This window comes from Nomascus leucogenys, chromosome 9 (assembly GCF_006542625.1).
Source record: "Nomascus leucogenys isolate Asia chromosome 9, Asia_NLE_v1, whole genome shotgun sequence".
Taxonomy (NCBI): domain Eukaryota; kingdom Metazoa; phylum Chordata; class Mammalia; order Primates; family Hylobatidae; genus Nomascus; species Nomascus leucogenys.
The window spans coordinates 6,064,382-6,086,394 of NC_044389.1; the positions used below are offsets into that span (position 1 = coordinate 6,064,382).

Here is a 22,013-nt window from a genome sequence, read left to right on the forward strand (position 1 = left end):
CTCTACGCTAAGAACATGAGATGTAAAGATGCAATCTGGTTTCCAATCTGGTAATGTGTACCTGCAATGTCAAAATTTAAGAGGATACAAAATCCACATATTTATTTAAGGATGTTTGCAGTTTTACCTAGGACATATTTACAGAATGCATGTGCATGAATATATGTGTGTCTGTGTATGTGTGTGTGTGTGAAAGACGGAGAGATAGAATATCTATGTCTCCAAATTCCAAAGTCAAAAATTGATAGCCCACGGGGAACAGAGCAGGGCAAAGCTCATACGCTTTAGGCCTCCAAGGGGCATAGTGTTATCTTCTTCTTGAGCTAAAGGAGAGCAGAATAAACACACACATTTGATGAAAGCTATGTAACCTCAGGAAAAACAAAAAACACACAACAATGTTTGCATACAAAGGGTTTCCCAGGCCTCTCAATTATATCTAAAAACCCCAGGTAAAGAACTCTCAGTTTATGCACTAAATTGAGCAAGATAGACTTCATCTCAATTTTTAAAAAAATTATGTGTTGATATTTACTTGTTCCTTGTTTTGGAGAAGCAAAAGTTTCAAGGACGGATTTCTAAATTTTCCATTTGGCACTAGGTATAATTCAAGCAGTCATGGAACATTAATTGTAATCATTATATGCATAAGAGCAACACTTCCTTTGTTTTTAAATGTAAATGTGTTTAAGTATTTGAAAGGTATTTGAATTACTTTCCCTGTCACCTCCTCACAAAGCAGATCCCAGAATATACACCTAGCATGTTTTTCATAGTGAGAATGACCTTTCGAAGCCGACCTGGGAGATTCATGACCTCTTGAGATCAATGACCTTGGACTCCACATTAACCCACAACTTCTCCCAGTCATTAGTCCACAGGAAGCCCATATCCCTTGCTCACAATTTACTTACTTGTTGAGATTTTTTCTCATAACATGGAAAAATAATCTTCTGAAGGCATTTCCCTTAATGAAGCCCACATGTCTGATACAGATTTCTTTCCCAAGGTCCTGGAGTGTTTGGTTATGTTTTAACACATCTTTGCCCTTGAGATCCCCACATATCAGGCATGTGATTGCTAATATTTTACTTATTAACTGGTAAGCACATTGTAAACCATAATCACAAGACTGTCTTCCCCAGCCTGGTGTTTATATCCTAAAAGTAACAGCCTCTTAGGAGAAGGCTCTTACTGCCATTATCCTAAGGTGTCATATTTCTGAATGTGTCCAAATGTCACATATCCAAAGTGTCACATCTCATTTATGACTCTCATTACATCTTGTTAAAGAGCACTGCATTGTGTGAAGCATGGCTTACAGCTTCATTTAACAGAAAGAGTATCATGAAACAGTCTGTGGATTGCAAAAAATGAATTGCATGTTAGATACTTGTCATGTAAGAATCTCCAGGCAGGTTGATGGGTGCCATGTGACCCCAAGGACCTCCTGCAGGCACAGAGGGAGGAGCATGAGATTCTACTTCCAAGAAGGCAGTGAGTTCTCAGCTCCTAATTCATCTGGGGGGAGAAGATGGGTTGTTTATGGCAGAACCATGTGGGTAACCTTCTTCTGCCTTCTTCTGAATCTCACCTCAACTGCAAGGCTTTTCCTGGTCACCTTATCCAAAATGCCCCCTCCTGCTCTGAGACCTGGAGGATAATGTCCTGTTCTGCAGGGCTTTTGCTTTCTTTGGTTGTGGTAGTGCCTGGATGGGTCTTTGTCTATCCCTGCTTGGTTTAGAGACCTGCAGGGTAGGACCCACTGCCCACAGCCTTGCATTCACCTGTGGTGCCTACCAGCAGGCTTTCACAACAGGGGCACCCAGCAGGTGTCTGTTAAGTAAATACGTAAAGACAAATGCCTTCCACTTCTGAATGCCAAATGAAGAGAGCTGAGAGAAGAGAATCAGAGACCATCCATCAGATCCACTATTTTCTAATAGGGGAAGGTAACATAAGCACCTCTGCCCTAGTAATAGTAACAAATACTGTGCTCCAGGTACTTTACAGAAATGCAATCATTTAATATTTACAGCAACCCTCTGAGGTAGGTACTCTTGTTTATTCCAATTCTATAGATGAAGAAACTGAGATATGCTAGAATTAACCTACCCAGGGTCACACAGGTAATGAGAGGTGAATCCAGAATTTTGGACTCACTTCTAACTGCTTGATGCCTTGTTTACCCCTCTTGTGCCCATTTAGTTCAATTATGCCCTCAAATAAAGGAGTATTTTCTAAAAACATTGACAGGTTCTTTTCAAAAAGTTAATCTGTAAAAGTAAGTATATGTATTCAATAAGAGTAGAAACTTGAGCTTTATTCCAGAAACAGATATGCCATTAGTTAAGAACAAAATGAAATTAGAATGTATCTTCATTGTAAACTCTCTTTAAAGCGATAACACGAACCCTGTACAAAAATAGTCTTGTCTTAAAGAGTTGCTCTTTTGGCAAATTTGCTAGTTTTACAAATTTGGATCATGTTTTGCTTTTGATTATTTGAAGAATTTTGGGAGTCACATAGACTCTAGATATTCATTTAGTCATTAAAACAAGATGTGGAGATTTTCTTTATTTGGTCTAGTTTGTTTTGTTTTCTGAGTACAACCTTGAAACTTCAGCAACCAGGAAATACCAAGTTATTACATAAAGTAAAATATATCTTTGAAATTGTCTAAATACATATGCAGAAGGTCAAAGGCAAGTGAAACAGCTGTTACATAAAATCTCCACTTTCCAGATACCTAAGACATTCAAGAAGGAAGAGGTGGGAATATGGTCCAGGACCTTAGTTTTGAATTTCCTGGCTCCTGTTAGTTTAAGATATCCCTGTAGCATCATTTAAACATAGTTCTGGTACATGAATAAACTTCCATTTGGAATTTCCTTTTTGAAGTCTGCTGAGAATATAAATCAAAACCATATGAGATGTGTCTTAATCCAGAATGTGAAATAACATGAGAAATGTCAACCCAGAAGTAGTCCGTGAAATACGTTCACCAGGATGCATGTTCTGGTGTAATTCTTTATTTAGAATGAAAGCCTCCAGAGAACTGGATTTATTATTTTTAACCCATGATTATGGCAGCCTGAATTGATGAAGGAAGATACTTTTTAAAGTAATGTCAGTAGAAATGTTATTCAAGCCACCTAGAATGTTTGAGAAGGACATCTGTTGACATAAAAAGATGTTCAAAATGCATTGTCGAGTGCAAAAGCAGATTCCAGTTTTATTTAAAGATTATGTAAAATAGATAGTATACTTAGCCTAGATACATGAATACATCTTCATAATAAGAGAACAAGAGATGTTATGCCAACAAAATATTGATCAATCTCTAGGTGGTAGAATTATGGCAATATCTTCCTTCGTTCCTTTCTTTCCTTCCTTCCTTCCTTCCTTTCTTTCCTTCCTTTTTTCCTTCCTTTTTTTCTTCCTTCCTTCCTCCCTCCCTCCCTTTCTTCCTCCTTCCTCCCTTCCTCCATTACTTTCGTTTTCTTTTTGGTTATATTTTTGCTTAGTAACAGAAAATTGAAATCATTTATTTGATTTTCAAATAATAAGCATAGTGCCTTCATTTGACAGCCTTCTTGTTTATCATATGGCTTGACATGAATGCTGCTAAAATCCAGTGATATCCCTAGCTCAGCTGGTCCTTGAGTTGACTTTGACAGATTTGCCAGCCTTGCAGTATGCCAGAACTGTGTAACTAGCATCACCAAAATCTTACAATAGAGTCCATTTGCTGGTACTTTAGTCATGAAAGGATTGGTTGCGTTTTTAAATGGCTGATTTGGTTTGTGTTTTTTCCTTCTATTAGTACATTAGCCTTGATTTGATTTGTGTGTGTAAGTTTTTCAAATCTTAGGTTTAGATTTTGCTACTCTTACAATCAGATTTCATTTAGGAATTTTAAGCTGCTTTTATCTCTCATTCAAATCTGTTCTTACAGAAAATGATCTTTTTATACCTGAATTCAGTGAGTATTTGGCAGGCAGATTAGCCAAGACCGTCATACTGACTTTATTAGTAAAAGTTGTCATATTCCCCAAAGCTAGCCAGGGAATTAAATTCTATTCATATTAGACAAGGTAGCCACCTGGACCTCTGTTTAGCAATAGATGTATCTTTACATAGCATGTACTTCTGCTGTTTCCTACTTTGTTTTTAAACATCAAATGTGAAGATCCTCAATTAAGATTTTGTGACGATAATTATAAAGGCCCAAAGAATTCTTTAAAATTTGAAGTTATCTGCTATACAATTTTAAATATTCCAGAATTTGTAAACTTCTATTATATTAAACTTTTAAAACATTTTATAGTTGATGTAACTTTTTTAACCTTTTGGATTACATTTGTGGCATGTTTATGGGATGCCTCAATTAACTTTAATCTCAGTATGCCATGTGTTTAGATTGTAGCATGATGCAAGTCATTGATGCATCACTGTGCCTGATGAAAAAAAGGGAGTTGCAGCATAGGAATTAAGTTTCTTAAGTCTTCAGTGGAGAACTTCATCTCTTCCATCTCAAATCAAGTAAAGCTATTTCAAATACCTGAACTCATTTTAAATTTCCTTCTATAAGGAATATATACTGTCAATATCTATTAACGAACTGCAAATGAAAATCCCGTAGAGAGCAGACTTTTAAGCTCAGCAGTATCTTTGGCCTTGAAGAGCACAGGGAAAAATGAATCAATCGATAGCTGTAAACCTAGTAACAATTTCATTTCTTGAATGTAATCTTTATTCCTGGAATGACTGATGCATGTTTAGAAAATCATTCACACCGCCAGTGCCGTTGCCTACGCTCAGCAGACAAGTAGAAAGGGTTCCAGAAAACTGGCAAAGACATGTTGAAAAATCCCAGTAAATATTTTATTTACACTCTGAGCCAGTGCCAAGGAATTTTTTAGGAAAATACATACAATATCAAGTTTTCACGTATACTCAGATAATAGGATTATACTTGAGTTGTGGAAATCTTTTCCTGGAATTAAATTAAGCAAAAATTTTGATTTGATTGATCCAGATATGACAGTTGCTGAGAAGTTACATGCAGAAAGCCTTGCAAAGGGAGTCAGAAGCCTCAGCCAAGCTATATCTATCTTGCCACGTCAACCCCAAAAGGAGCAAAGGAATTGAAAAGGGCCTGCAGAAGTATTGGAGTGACTTTATCCTAAGAGAATCTGTGCTCCTTCTTTCACCTACATGGCAAGGTTCTCTCCTGCTATCATGAAATCTTCTTGGGTAATTGGAGTACCAAGAGCTAAAAAAGAGTTGAGCAAATCAAATAGCAGATAACCTCTTACAAGCATAGACATTCAGAAATGTCTGAAAACAGATACAGGGGGAGTTTGCGTCCCTAAAAACATGCATTTTTTTTAACATTTAAAAAAAAAAAGTCTTAAAGCAATGTAGGATGGAAGAGTACCTGTAAAAAGCTAAGAAATCTGACTTCCTAGTGGTGGCGGGATTTGTCCAAAGCGGTTGCTCTTCCCCAGGCAAGAAATCATCAGCATGACACAGAGTGAGTACCCACAGACCCTTCTGATACTGGTCATTTGGCCAATTTTGTGGAAGTTGGAGCTCGGCTCTAGAACCAATATCAAGAGAGCAACCTGGACTCTTGTTCTCCACCTTTCCTACAGAAGCTGGAGAAACTGAATTAGAGACAGAGAGACAATCTGCAGAATCTCATGCACTTGTCCCAAGAAGGGTTACTGAAGACTCTTCTGGCTTGGTGGGTCAACATGGAGGTGTTTTGGCCAATGCTTGCAAATTATGATGCTCTCTCTAATTGTCTGGTCAACTCTGTGTTCCCTGCCTTGCATTTCAGTTGCTTAACTGACTCCATCTTGAAGAATCTCTTGGGATTTAGTGGTAGGCAGTGGCTCCACAACTTCAAAAAGCTGGGGATGTATGCATGCAGCCTCCCTGAGAAATACCACAAGCGCCTGATTGGAACAATCTGTACCAAATGAAAGAGGAGAATAAAGAACTACTCTGCTTCATGGAAAACTTGAGTCAAAACAATCTGGTCAGAAACTATTTGGCTGGGAGAGCATCTATTTTCTGCTTTCTTTTTCTCTCAGATTGACTGGGGTTTGGGGATTGCAAACGTTTTTTTTCTTTTTAAACACTATTGGGAATACAGGCATGGAAAATATATTTCTGATGAGTTTCCTCATTCACTTGCAACGGAACTTTTGATTTTCTGTGGTGCAAATGTGTATATGAGCACACATTCACACACATGGATGCATGCGAGGATTGTTTACAACATTTTTTGGAATTCATATAGATCATGCACTCTAGGCAGCGAAGCAGAATTCGGAGCAGAAATGATTACTGAGACTGTGTGCATCTCTACACCACACTAACAGACATGCAACAACAGTTTCAGGTTGACATAAAGGTCCATAGTGCCTTCCATATGCCTCATCTATAGAGTGAATAGCTGGCAGCTGTGTTAAATTAGCTTATGCTAGATTATGCCACTTGAACAAATTGCCCCTCAAGTTGTAGTGGCATAAAACAAGTGTATTTATTGCTTATATTACATGTCAGCAGCTGGTCTCCTGTGTCTCTGTCCCCAGTGTCATCATTCCAACACCTAGGCTGAAGGAATATCTCTTAGCCTCATGGTAAAGGGAAAAGAACAGGAAAGCTGGTTGGGTTAGGGGATGGCTCTTGAGATGTTTTTCTGAAACTAGCACAGGTCATGTCTGTTCACATTTAATTGGCTAAGGTGGGTCATATGGCCGAGCATGACATTAGTGAGGTGGGAAGGGTATGCCTCCTAGTTGCAGGAGCACTGCACATGGCAGCTAGAAAGGGCAGGGGGTCACTGTGGGCATACAAAGAAAAAAATGCATAAGTGCGTGTGACTATATAGTATATATATGTTAATTATATATTTAAGGCTAATTAAAAATTAACAGTAAATATGTGTCATGTATTTGATTTACGTATATGTCATATGTCGTAATATCTATGGTTTCCCCAACCAGGCTGAAAAAGACTGATTAAAAATAACCCTTGAGTGACGCGGAATAAACCTACTTAGGTTTATTCTCTGCTTAGGTAGAGAATTTGCTCGATCTTCTTTCACTCTAATAGGAATTAAGTGACTAGATTTGCTATGAATCCAGCTTCCAGAAGATATTTCAAGGCCTAGGAAATGAGGCTTATGTGTAGAATTGGTGAAGGAATTTTATGTCTCAACACGTCTCTCATTCTTGCATTTGGGAAAGAAGTCCACATAAACAGAGCTGAGAGTCTCTGTCTTGACTGAGTACAGGTAGGTGTGACCACTCTATACGGGTCTTCCAGGTTTCTTCTTCCTATTGTTGTATACTTGCTGACAGTCAGATATTTTATTGCACATCAAGGAAAAGATTGCCTCAAATTATGGATAGATAAAGTGGGTGTTTATAAGTTGATCCACTATTTTGAATATTCAGTGATTAATAATCTCAAATTCATTCCAAATCACCTGTATTTTAGTTCCTCTTAGTAATTTAGAAAATCATGGAAAGAAAATGTTATGAATATCAGGAAAAAATTATATTTGGTATACATTTAAGGTCTTTTACATATCAAAATAACATATAATTTTAAAAGTGCAAAAAGATATTTCCTGACGCCATAACATGCGATGTAAATCAAAGTCTGCTACTACTAAAAATCTGACACTCCTTCCTGTATCTGTGACTAAGGTTATAAAGCCCTCCTGGCAGGATTTTGGTGGTAGTGTATGGTTCTATGTGATATTAATGATTGCATCATTGGTATCCATATATAGATGGGATGGATACCCTGGCATTGATTTTAACAAAACTGGCTTAACGTATGGCCAGAGAAACACACCTTCAATAAACAGGGACTTCACTAGAGAAATTCTGTCTGAAGACAAAGGAGTCATTCTCCTGAAGTAGTAAAGTTACTAATGAAGCTACCTTAGCCATATAAATTATCCTAAGCCAACAACCACAAGCCCGTTGAAATGTTAACACCTTAGATATACTTTAATAGTGATAATTGCATCCACTGCAGGCATCTTGTGGTGGGCTGAGTCATCCTTCTATGCTGGTACCCATAGTCTTTTAGAAACAGGGTGCCCACCAAATAGGCCAGTTTAAGGGAAAAGACAAAACACTCTTCTCAAGCCTACTTTCTTAAATCCCATGATGATCACACTCTTTCTTTTCCTTACTTCTCTTAAGTACTTTCAATGAACATTTAAAAAAGAAGACCTATTTAAATTGGAGCCAGTTTGTCCATAGAAATTCAAGGAGACTTGTAGGAACAACATAAGTACATGAGCTCGTATGTAATGATTTCATAAACTGTCCACAACAGAACAGATTCTTTCGAGCCAGCTACGTTTCTGATGTGAATAAATTTTAATTTGGCCCTCATTTGAATTTTTGGTCATTTAGAAAGGATACCCAATACCTTTCAGTGAGCTATGGAAAAAAATTTGCTATGCTGAGAAAAACGTAAAACAAAATGTATGTACTTAAAATGCTTAGCCAAGAGAGCACGCTGTGCCCAAGCACGCTAGAAGCACGCTAGACACACCAGCTTAAAAATACAATGAGGTTGTAATGTGAGATGAGGCCTGCAAACCTGGGCAGCAAATTTGCTGTGCTCACTATGTTTCCTGACTTGCCTGAGGTCCTACAGAGCCTTGTCCACAGACTGTCTGTAGCTAAGAGACTACATTAAAGAAACAGCTTGTACGTCTCTTTTAACTCCCATAGACTTCCAGCCTTCTCCACCATCAGTCTACATTGGTGAGGTCCTATTGAACTCTTTTCTCTTGGCTACCTTGATGTTATAATATTCCTAAGGGAAATGCAATTGGCAGTATTCAAAAATCAAATCTTTAAAAAATAAGCGTCATTCTCGAAACAAAGTAAATTTCCCATTTTTTTACAAATAAGATCATTATATGAGAAAATATTCGCAATGCATTCTGATGTGAAAAAAGCAGTCAACAAAAGATAGCGTAGTACTGTTTCGACAGATAACATATATAAAATTAGGTGTTCATAATGGGGCAAGAGTTGACTTTTTTCATTCATTGTGACTTTCTCTATTAGGAAGTTTTCAACATTGGGCATGTATAATTAAGAAACATGATAATATGTTGTGAAAACCCACATCGGCCATGGTTTGTTTCCATGTTCTCATGCCCATGTTAGTGGGTGCCTCCCCCAGGTGCTAGCAAGAGCTTCCCTCTGCTGGGTTTGTCTGAGGATAGTGGCCACATCATGCTCAAAGCATGTATAAGGCAACTGAGGCGAAGCCAGTGACTTTGCCTTAAGTGGAATCGCAGATATATGGCTGAAGAGCACGGGTAGCACCACACTATCCACTGAACTTACTGTGTAAACCAGTGAAAAGGTTTGCTAGACCAGGCTACCAGCGGAAACGCTGGATATCTCCCTTTTCAACCAATCGATTTCAGCCCCCAAATGACTATTGGTTTAAGGTACCAAAGCTCCTCAGTCTCCTTAGACTAACAGGGGTGGGGTGCTCTTAAGAATCAGGTCACCTTATGTGGGTGGTGGTGATAGGGCTAGGGTGTGTGCTTGGAGGCAAGAGGCGTCAGCCCTACATAAACCACATAGAAGAGGCTCCTTGCAGAAAGAGGTTCCGTTATCAGAAGATGTAGGAAAGGATGTTGGACGAGCAAAAATAGATACCTGCCAGAGAGTAAAATGAAATAATTATTACATAGAATAGTTACAAAAATTCCATTGAAATCCTTTCATAATACCAAGCTGAATGGATTGGATTTTCACCAGCAAAGCAGCACAGTAACCTCCATAGAGGTTGGTGGGCCCTTCTGTCCAGGGCCACTCTCTGGTTTCACTCCACACTCAGGTTTTCCATGAGACAGTTGCAGTGAGCTGATGCTTTGCCTTGCAGCCCTGGAGCTGCTACAGGGGCAGGTAAGGGTAGCAAATGGAGAACAAATAAAACTGTCAAAATGTGATTTTAATAGCTCTTAATGCTTTTACATAATATTATGCTGGCTAGCAAGAGCACAATAAAAAAGAGTTTTTCACACTTTTCTCCTCAAATGTCATTTGAATCTCATTAGGTAGATCTTTGTGAAATGATGGCACTGGCAATAATGATTCCTTTTTAATTCTCCAGTCATTTTGGCCACTGGAAGGGCCTGGGGAAAAGCATTAGTATTTGGCTAATTGGTATTAGTAGGGACCATGAAGAATTAATAAAAATTGTAAGACTTTTTTTACCCTCCCCCCCTCAATTGGATGGGCAAACTCAGATTTGATAGGGGCTAATTATGCCAGATTATTTTGTTTGTTTTGTCACTAGCTGGTAAATGAGAGTTGGCTTTGTCCTTAAATTGAGGTATCAAGATGTTGGGACTGCAGCTAGGGTGGGGGAATATGAAATGAGGGTGTGTGTTTGAGAGACATTTGGGCAAATAGAATGGCAAGTTGGGTATAGGAAATGATGCTACACGAGGAGTCACTTGCCATGGCTGGGACAGGGCTGCTTCTAATTTATGATATTTACTCGTTGCAGTTTTGTTGTCATTTGACCCTGAGGCCTAAAAGCTTAAGCGTCTGCCCATTAAAACAAACAAAAAAAATCATCTTATTTGAATGATTGATTTATCTGGGTTCTGGTTAAAATTTGGTTTTTCATGTATGTATCTGAATAGGATTTCAGTTCGTTATCCGTGTTGCTGTCATAAAAAATGAAATGCAGTTACTATCTCAGGAGCCTTTTAAATAAAATTTCCCTGGCTAGCTTCAGCCCCATTCCACTGTCCAACCAGAATTTTAAGTTCCAAAAGGAGTGTTGTTTTCAAAATTTTTAAATTTTTCATTTTTGTGGGGACATAGTAGGCATATGTATATATTTATGGGGTACATGAGGTATTTTGATACAGGCGTGCAATGTGAACTCCTTACATTATGGAGAATAGGGTATTCATCCCCTCGGGCATTTATTCTTTGTGTTACAAACAATCCAATTATACTCTTTTAGTTATTTAAAAATGTACAAATAAGTTATTATTGACCGTAGTCACCCTGTTAAATAGTAGGTCTTATTCATTCCTTCTAATTTTTTTTGTACCCATTAATGATCCCCACCTCCCCTCCAGCCCCCACTACCCTTCTCAGCCTCTGGTAACCATCCTTCTAATCTCTACGTCCATGAGTTCAATTATTTTGATTTTTAGATCCCACAAATTAGTGAAAACACGTGATGTTCCAAAGGGAGTTTTCTAGAAGGATTCCTGGCTGCCCACTTCTTCTCCACCATGTTATCCTCTTCATCTTCAGGATCTGAGCTCACCACATTCCCTGGGCTGGAGGGGTGCGAACTCTTTCATAGATCACTTCCCACTCTCTGTCTTTGAGCTTTCTAGGCTGCAGAGCCCCTGTCTTGTGGGTCTTCCCCATTTGTTCTTCATGGCCTGGCTCTCTGGGACTCTCTTGCTGAACACTACATTTTCATTGTAGTAAAGGTAATAATAAAACAGAAAAAGGCATAAGATTCATGTAATGCCAAGAGAAAATATAGTATTCTGTGCTTCTCTCCAAGACTTGCTGACTCATATTTAGGTTTAGAGCATGTCTAGAAATTAGGTGTTTTCTCGTTACTACCCACTGTATTATATGGAAGCGGGAAGCAAATCTGAAGCTTGAAAATCTGTTAGGCAGCACTTTATCCATGACTCAGTAGCAACTCACCACATTTTCTACGCGTTACAGATAGAATGTATGTTTTCCTATTTCCTCTGAAATACTTGTGTGGTTATCAAAGTAGAAACCTTCAAATACAGACTCTCAACTGGGTACTAAATAGAACTTTTGAGCAATGCAATAATTGCCTTTTGTAACTTCCCAGAGGAAAGCCCAAGTTAGCCCATGCAGCACAATTCACTGAAGCTGTGTTTTGAACAGCAGTTGTGGATCGCAGAGGCTCCTTTTCTGATAGAAATGCTTTCCATAGCTTTTCTTTCCAGCTTGGTTCCCTGGATGTTTCTGAACCACGTGTCCATGGCCGGAATGGGTACACGGTAGGAACATGCTGGTCACACTTAAGTGGAAAACCCTCACACCAGAGACAAATCTCAAGCTTTTGAAATCGTCAGTCCCTGGAGTAACAGTAGATTAGGGGATGTCAGAAAAGGCAGGCGTTCCGGGGCAGGAGCTGCCACAGGCTCTGTTTCCCTGGATTTAATGACAAAGATCAATCTAGATTTAACCAGATCTGTGGAACTAGACGGTAGGGTTTTGCTCTTCCTGGTGATGCCTGAGTAAGATCTGGCCTTTGGTCTATTTTCCTAACATATACCAAATAGCTCTGGCACATCAAACATCTTACTGCATAGACACTGAGCTTTCAATGTTGAGGTACAATCGCAGGCCCAGGGTGATGTTAGTGTAGATCATTTCTGTGCAGTGATCCCAAGAACACCCTGTACACTCCAGCTTTGGCTATGGGGAAAAATTAGCATCATAGTAAATGGAAATACAATGACCTGACAGGGACCCATCCTAACAGCAGAGGAAAGGGCCTTGGTAAAGACTCGTGATAATAGGCGTTTAATTTTGTTTGGAGAAACTGGACTTTCAACAGATGAACTTCTTTCCCCTTGGATTCATATTTGTCTAACAGAGTTGTGGTTGGGAAATGATCCAGGATTCACAAGGTCAAAAAGTGACCTGGTTCACATACTGTAGACTCCTCCTATCTCACTCCACAGCCTCCCCAGGCAGGTGGTCCGGTGGGCTGTTGGTGCATCCACACCAGAAATGGTCACCCAAGGGACATATCAACCTCTTGGGCTTGGCCCTCAGAGGTTCTGGCAGGCCCATGAAACTCAAGTCTCAATTCCAAATAATCAACTTTCCTCTTCTATGCCGCACTCTACAGCTTGAAATCATTCCAATGTGCTTGATTAATGAACATTTTGTTATAATGCATGGGGAATTAAGGCTATTAGTGAAATTTTTAAAACAATAATACACTGGATTTTTGTAATACATTTTTTTCATGAGAAAATACATTTTCATATGCAATCTAGTTGTAGTCTTTCTTAAAATTATCCCAAGAGTGAAAGAATAAAGGAATGTTGAATAAACATTTTTAGCCTAATCTTTGGAACTTAAAAAAAAAATTCCATTAAAAAAAAAGAATTGTAAAGAAGAATGTCCTCTTTTCCCCTAGTGCCCTGGTTCCCTGGTGTATAAATAAGACATTTTTCCCTGCCTGAAACTCAGCCTTTGTGTTCTGTTATCTGTGGTTTTGTTATTATCCACATACTTATGGATTTACATTGAAGATTATCTTAGTAGACACATAACAAGGCCCTTTGTATTACCCGCTCGTTTTCCACCCACTCCTGGGTAAGCCTACTTATGCAGACTTACCTGGAACAATTTTGCTTTGTAATAACTTGCACAAAGCTCACCAGTGTCTCCATGATTAAGAAGGCAGAGTACTAGGGTGCGGCTCTGGGACTCACAATTTTCTCTCTCTTGTGTTTTTCAGAAATTGAGGCAAAAGAAGCATGTGACTGGCTCCGTGCTGCTGGGTTCCCGCAATACGCTCAGTTATATGAGGGTACGTCAGCCCTTCCCTTCGCTCTTACACAGAGAATAAATCCAAAATGAACCACATGTATCCTGTGGTGTGTTTTGACTTCCAGATTTTTTTTTCTCGCCCATTTTGCTTCACTTTCTTTTCCCTAGGCCTTTTTGCTATGCCCAGGGGTTATCCTGATACTGATTTAGAAATGAGTATCACTTCCCAGGCCCACTTTACTTTCTGCTTCCCACTACTAATTCCCGTCTCTTTACCACAAACCCCAACTCGACGTTTTCCTTCCAGCTTTCTGCCATCAGCAGCTTTTCTGCACTTCCTTCTTTTTCTCCTTGTTTTTCCTTTACTACTCTCACTTTTCTTGAAATCACAATGAACTCACTGTTAATAAACTTCCTAGAAGTCACAAAATTAATTGTCCTGAGATTTCTGTTTAATTCTGTTTACTTTATATGAAAAATATTAAGATATAACATGAATCAGATGTTATTCTTCCGAATTTTAGGTAAGGTGTTTTATTGCTAGCATTATACTTCCTTTCATTGATTCTTTTTTTTTTTTTTTTTTTTTTTTTTTTGAGATAGAGTCTGGCTCTGCCACCCAGGCTGGAGTGCAGTGGTACTATCTCCACTCGCTGCAACCTCCACCTCCTGGGTTCAAGGAATTTCCTGCCTCAGCCTCCCAAGTAATTGAGATTATAGGCGGGCACCACCACGCCTGGCCAATTTTTGTATTTTTAGTAGAGACAGGGTTTCACCACGTGGGTCAGGCTGGTCTCGAACTCCTGACCTCAAGTGATTTGCCCACCTCGGCCTCCCAAAGTGCTGAGATTGCAGGTGTGAGCCACTGCCCAGCCTTTTCATTGATTCTTTAATTGACAGTTAATAGACATACTCATGTCCCTTATATCTAAAATTATAACCAAAGCGTTTAACTTCTTCTCAGATTGTCTTTATCTAGTAGTGAACTAGTCAGGACCCCAATAATGAGCAGATGGCAGGCTCAAGGCCATTTGCAGAGGATTTATTTCTAACAGTGCTCATTGCAAAGGTGCAGGCAGGACAGGGGGTGGCCACGAGGAACAGTGCACAGTGCAAGAGCCCAGGGCTTGTAGTGGCACAGCTGTCACTACCGTGAGCCCAAAGGGACAGGCCAAGGAAGAGAGTGCCAGAGCCCAGGAGGAGAGAGGAGCCTCAAACCAGACCCTAGGAAGGAGCGCAGCTGGCAAGAGGCAGCCTTCCATGAAAAAAATCACAAGTATCTCCCTCCCTCCCTCACTAGCCAAGCAAGACAGCTTCACTCTGGAACCATCTGTAAGTCACTCACATGATTTTTTTTTTCACCAGAAGGGGAATTATTTCTGTTTCCAACTCACACGAAGATTTAGATACCCTTAGATTTATCATGATTGGCAAGGTGTAGACAGCACAAAATACAAGATGAGATAAGGGAAAAAGTGGCAAGACAATGATAGTGACCCAGCATGGTTAGATTTGGCTATGCCCTCCATTCCAATGAGCAGCAGATTGCTACCTCCATGAACGAGGTACCCAGAATTCACACCATGTTCTAAATATTGCCTGTGACCTTCAAAGCTGGCATGAATTGTTTATTGGAGAGAAGTAGTGTTCGAATTATTCTTTTTGGATAGAATCAATTTGAGTATTTTGCTGATACTCCAGAGTGATAAAGATTTTGCTACTAAAAAAAAATTTCAGATGATAGAACTTTGGGTATTTTTGGAAATTTCCTTTTTGAAGGAAAAAAAAATCTGCCAAATTAAGTACTTCATGAAACCATCAAGACAGACGCCAGTGGCCTACGTGTTAGGTGGATGGTGAAAGCGCAAAAGCTCTTCTCTGAGGCCACATCCACCTAAGACTGTAATAAGGATGAGCTAGAAAAATGCAGGCACTTAGTGTTCAATCCCATCCAAGGTCAAGCACTTTACTATCCTCATATTTCACACTTATATTGTACTCCTAAAAGCATTTACAGTGATAGCAATTGTTTGCTCTCTTAAACATTCCCAGCAATGATGATGGGCAGTCACTGCTATTAAAATCAGTGGCTTTTACAGACCTTAAAGGTCTGAATATGTTGGTGCTCCTTCAGATAAAACAAAGTACATCAACTTCTTTGTCTCTCTTTCTCTCTCAGATTCGCAATTTCCCATCAACATTGTGGCTGTCAAGAATGATCATGATTTCCTTGAAAAGGACCTTGTAGAACCTCTTTGCAGGTAAACCATGTGAAGTATTTTTGTTTCTTTCCACTGTTCAGTCTGCAGCAGGCATCACTATACTGAAGGGCGAGTTCAGCTATTCGGCAAGTATTCATTGAGTGCCTACCGTGTGCCTGACCCGGGTGCAGGTTCTAAATGTACTACTTTTAATGAGCATGATCAGTTTGTGTTTTCAAGGAGCTTAAATCCTAGTAGGGGCCTTTGGACACTAGATTAGGAAAATGACAGAGAAAGGAGAGAGAGAGAGTGAGAAAAAGAAAGAAGGAGGGGGAAGTGTATTTCAGAGAGTGTAAATGCCATGGTCAAGCTAAAACAACATGGGGATGTAGACGGTGATCGGGGGGCATGGATGGGTCAGTGAAGGGAAGCGGCATGAGCAGGCTCAGCACGTGTGGTCAGGGAAGGCTCTGAAAAACTACGAGTATGTCAAACTTGGCTGTATTTTTTGCAAAGTCAAGTGTGATTATCTCCTCAAACTCATATGTATAAACTCAAGTAATTGTAGCACCAAACTGGCCTATTTAAGCTATTATTTTGTGATAGATAGTCTAAGGAGACAAAGATATATATATGGATAATTTCTTCCCCTTAAAACAATGTATTATCTTGTTGAAGAAACTCAGTTGAAGAAATGAGGTATGAATACCTGAACAAATAACAATTATAATTTGGGTAATAATAAAAGATCCAGGAGAAGCTATATTCCTGAAGAATTAAATGCTGCCTGAGAGGTGGTATGTGTCTGTAGGAATTTGAAGTTTCATAACTAAAGCCCTGAAGAGAGGTCAGAGCTGAGGATAAGGATTAGTTATGGGAGATGAGTCATTTTACCAAGGCCATACAGCTAGTTTAGGGCCAAAATGACCTTAAAACCCAGTATTCCTAATGCTAAATCCAATGTTCTTTCTAGTATATTCTGCATTTGACATAAATAATGTAGTAGTTTAAAGGGAAAGTAATGATTAGCAAAACTTACAAAGACAGGAGGGATCAACGCACATTAGTGTGTAAATTACCTAATTCTAGGCTTGCTGAATCTTCAGACATATATACATAATATATTTTTGTGTCACAAACCAGTCACTCTGTGTTTTCTATATGAAGAGAAAATAGATTTGTGTTAAGAAATGATCTCTGAATGTTCAAGAAAATAAGACTATGGGCTTGCTTACATGGGTGGAAGAGCAAAGAACTCTTCAAATCATAAATGACAGGACCAAGCTATTTGGACGAGAAAACAAACAAACTCAAAATGCCATTTATGAGAGCTTATGAAGTGAATGGATGATTTGGTTGTGATTCTGTAAAGGTAATGAATTGGAAAAACAGTGTTTCCTCTTCTGTATGTCTAAGGTACACACCAAGCAGGAACAGATTCCTCCTTATAAGCATTCACTCCACTCAGAGCCATGCAGCCAGCACTTCGTCCTGAGTTTTCTCTCTCAGTTTTAACCACATATTTTTTGCTAGTTGGCTTTTATTTAATATTTGAAAAATTTGAAAAATTATATATTAATTAAAAATTAATATATTAATTAAAAATTATATATTATTTTTTCCCATTGAATTTTTGAAACGTTTTCATTAAGTTGAGGTATAACATATATATATATATATATATATATATATATTTTTTTTTTTTTTTTTTTTTGAGACAGAGTCTTGTTCTGTTCCCAGGCTGGAGTGCAGTGGTGCAATCTCAGTTCACTGCAAGCTTTACCTCCTGGGTTCAAATGATTCTCCTGCCATAGCCTCTGGAGTAGCTGGGACTACAGGCACATGCCACTACACCTGGCTAATTTTTGTATTTTTAGTAGAGACAGGGTTTCACCATGTTGGCCAGGCTGGTCTCAAACTCCTCCTGGCCTCAAGTGATCCATTCACCTCAGCCTCCCAAAGTGCTGGGATTACAGTTGTGAGCCACTGAGCCAAGCTGAGGTATAACATATTGATGTGGTTTGGCTCTGTGTTCCTACCCAAATCTTATCTTGAATTGTATTCCCATAATTCCCATGTGTTATGAGAGGGACCCAGTGGGAGATAATTTGAATCCTGGGGGTGGTTTCCTCCATACTGTTCTCATTGTAGTGAATATGTCTCATGAGATCTGATGGTTTTATCAGATCTTTCCACTTTTGCATCTTCCTCATTTTCTCTTGCCACCACCATGTAAGAAGGGCCTTTTGCCTCCTGCCACGATTCTGAGGCCTCCCCAGCCATGTGGAACTGTAAGTCCAATTAAACCTCTTTTTCTTCCCAGTCTTGGGTATGTCTTTATCAGCAGTGTGAAAATGGACTAATACAGTAAATTGGTACCAGGAGTGGGGTGTTGCTGAAAAGATACCTGAAAATGTGGATGCAACTGGGTATCAGGCAGAAGTTGGAAGAGTGTGGAAGGCTCAGAAGAAGACAAGAAAATGTGGGAAAGTTTGGAACCTCCTAGAAACTTGTTGAATGGCTTTCAAAAAAAAAAAAATGCCGATAGTGATATGAATAATAAAGTCCAGGTTGAGGTGGTCTCAGATGGAGATGAGGAACTTCTTGGGAACAGGAGCAAAGGTGACTCTTATTATGTTTTAGCAAAGAGACTGGTGGCATTTTGCCCCTGCCCTTGAGAGAGACGATTTAGGGTATCTGGCAGAAGAAATTTCTAAGCAGCAAACAAAGCATCCAAGAGGTGACTTGGGTGCTGTTAAAGGCATTCCATTTTAAAAAGGAAACAGAGCATAAAAGTTCAGAAAATTTGCAGCCTGACGATGCAGTAGAAAAGAAAAACACATTTTTTGAGGAGAAATTCAAGCTGGCTGAAGAAATTTGCATAAGTAACCAGGAGCCAAATGGTAATCCCCAAGACTGGGGAAAATGTCTCCAGGACATGTCATAGGTCTTCACTGCAGTCCCTCCCATCATAGATCTGGAAGCCTAGGAGGAAAAACTGGTTTCATGGGCCAGGCCCAGGGTCCTCATCTGTTTGCAGCCTAGGCACTTGGTGCCCTGTGTCTTCGCTGCTCCAGTCATTGCTAAAAGGAAGAGGCCAAGGTACAGCTTGGCCCATGGTTTCAGAGAGTGCAAGCCCCAAACCTTGGTAGCTTCCACATGGTGTTGAGCCTGCGGGTGCACAGAAGTCAAGAGTTGAGGTTTGGAAACCTCCATCTAGATCGCAGAAGATGTATGGAAACACCTGGATGCCCAGGCAAAAGTTTGCTACAGGGGAGGGGCTCTCCTGGAGAACCTCTGCTAGGACAATGCAGAAGGGAAATGTGGGGTTGGAGCCCCCACAGAGTCCCTACTGGGGCACTGCCTAGTGGAGCTGTGAGAAGAGGGCCACCATCCTCCAGACCCCAGAATGGTAGATCCACTGACAGCTTGCACTGTGCAACTGGAAAAGCCACAGACACTCAACGCCAGCCCATAAAAGCCAGGAGGGGGGCTATACCCTGCAAAGCCATAGGGGTGGAGCTGGCCAAGACCATGAGAACCCACTTCTTGCATCAGGGTGACCTGGATGTGAGACATGGAGTCAAAGGAGATCATTTTGGAGCTTTAGAATTTGACTCCCCCACTGGATTTTGGACTTGCATGGTCCCTGTAACCCCTTTGTTTTGGCCAATTTCTCCCATTTGGAATGGGTGTATTTACCCAATACCTGTACCCCCATTATATCTAGGAAGTAACTGGCTTGCTTTTGATTTTACAGGCTTATAGGCAGAAGGGACTTGCCTTGTCTCATATGAGACTTTGGACTGTGAACTTTTGGGTTAATACTGAAATGAGTTAAGACTTTGGGGGACTGTTGGGAAGGCATGATTGGTTTTGAAATGTGAGGACATGAGATTTGGAGGGGCAAGAGGTGGAATGATATGGTTTGGCCCTGTGTCCCCACCCAAATCTCATCTTGAATTGTATTCCCATAATTCCCACATGTTATAGGAGGGACCCGGTGGGAGATAATTTGAATCATGGGGGTGGTTTCCCCCATACTGTTCTTGTGGTAGTGAGTAAGTCTCACAAGAGCTGACGGTTTTATCAGGGGTTTCCGCTTTTGCATCTTCCTCATTTTCTCTTGTCAACGCCATGTAAGAAGGGCCTTTTTCCTCCCACCATGATCCTGAGGCCTTCCCAGACATGTGGAACTGTAAGTCCAATTAAACGTCTTTTTCTTCCCAGTCTCGGGTATGTCTTTATCAGCAGTGTGAAAATGGACTAATACATATATATAAAGTAAAATTGACTATTTTCAGTGAATAGATCTTTGAGCATTGACAAATGCCTCCAAGTTGTTATAACCACCACCACACTCAACATATAGAGCAGACCAGGTGTTGTGGCTCATGCCTGTAATCCCAACACTTTGGGAGGCTGAGGTGGGTGGATCTCTTGGGCCCAAGAGTTTGAGACCAGCCTGGGCAACACAGTGAGACACCATCCCTACCAAAAATACAAAAATTAGCTGGGCATGGTGGCACACATCTGTAGTTCTAGCTACTTGGGAGGCTGGGATGGGAGGATTGCTTGAGCCCAAAAGGCAGAGGTTGCAGTGAGCCAGGGTTGTCCCACTGCACTCCAGCCTAGGTAATAGAGCAGGACTCTGTCTCCAAAAAAAAAAAAAAAAGATATAAAACAGTTTCATCACTCCCAAAATTTCCCTATTCCTCTTGTCAGCAGCTTCTACTCCTACTCCCAAACTCTAGCAAACCACTGATTTATTTTTTTTACCTATAGTCTTGCCAAAATATCATACAAATGAAATCAAACAGCATGTAGCCTTTTTAGTATGGCTTCTTTCACTTGTTATAAAATAATAAAAATTCATTTATGTTGCTATGTGTTTTAATAGTTCATTGCTTTCCATTTCTGAATAGTCTTCCATTGTATGGATGTCCTACAGTTGTTTATCCATTTGCCAGTTGAAGAACATTTGGTTGTTACCAGTTTGGGTGATTATAAACCCACTCTAAACATTCATATTCAAGTTTTTGTATGAGCATTTAAGTTTTTATTTCTTTGATGTAAAATCCTAGGAATGGGATCATGGGGTCTATATGATAAGTTTATTTTAACTTTATAATTAGCTACCAAATTTTTCCAAAGTGAAATACTGTCTTGTACTCCCACTGACAAAGTTTGAGAGTCCGTACTGCTCCACATCTTTGTTAGTACTTAGTGTTGTCAGTTTTTGTTTTGCTTTTAGACATTTTAATAGGTGTCTGGTATTAATTCATTTGCACTTTCTTAATGACTAATAACATTGAACATGTGCTTACTTACCATCCATTCATCTTCTTTTATAAAATATCTGTTCAACTCTTTTGACCATTTTTAATTGTATTGTTTTCTTATTGTTGAGTTTTGAGAGTTTGGATATGTCCTAGATATGGGTCCTTTGTCAGAAATGTGTTTTGTAAATATTTTCTGCCAGGCTGGAGCTTGCATTTTCAGTCTCTTAACAGTGTCTTTCACAGAACAAAAGTTTTTAATTTTTCTGAAGTCCAATTTTACCTATTTTCATTTATGCTTTTAATGTCATATCTAAGAAATCTTTGCCTAACATAAGGTCACAACTATTTACCCTATGTTTTCTTCTGGAAGTTTCATAGATTTGTGTTTTATATTTAGGTCTATGATCCATTTTTAGTTTATTTTTGTAGAAAGTACAAGGTATGAGTCAAGATTTACTTTTTGCATATCAATGTCCAATCATTTCAGATCAATATTGAAAAGGCTATACTGTCTTTACTGAATTGCTTTTGACCATGTATGTATAAGTCTACTTCTAGACTCTCTATTCTGCCCCTATTTATCTACATATCTGTTCTTTCATCAGTGGGACGCTGTCTTGATTACTTAGGTAAGTCCTGGAATGCAATAGTCTGAGTTCTTTAACTTTGTTCTTCTTTGTCTGCTTTGGCTATTCTAGTGCCTCTGACTTTCCATATACATTTTACAAAGAGTTTATTGATATTTATTTTAAAAATCCTAAAGGGGTTTTGATTTGGATTTGTGGAATCTCTGTATCAGTTTGTACAGAATTGATATCTCAACAATATTTAGTCTTTGTGTTAATAAACACAGTATATGTCTCTATTTAGGTCTCCTTTGATTTTTTCAAGAGTGATTTGTAGTTTTAAGCATATGAGTGATTCACATTGAT

At 39.4% G+C, this 22,013-nt stretch overlaps 1 protein-coding gene across 3 annotated transcripts in view; it reads left to right on the forward strand.

The window, feature by feature from the left end:
• The window catches only part of STARD13 (StAR related lipid transfer domain containing 13), a 188,948-nt gene that overhangs the window by 103,023 nt on the left and 63,912 nt on the right, over positions 1–22,013 (forward strand). For all 3 annotated transcript variants that reach the window (XM_030818543.1, XM_030818545.1, XM_030818544.1), the window contains exons 2-3: positions 13,567–13,638; positions 15,778–15,859. In XM_030818543.1, the coding sequence (XP_030674403.1) occupies positions 13,567–13,638; positions 15,778–15,859 (154 nt within the window). The remainder of the gene's footprint in view (positions 1–13,566; positions 13,639–15,777; positions 15,860–22,013) is intronic.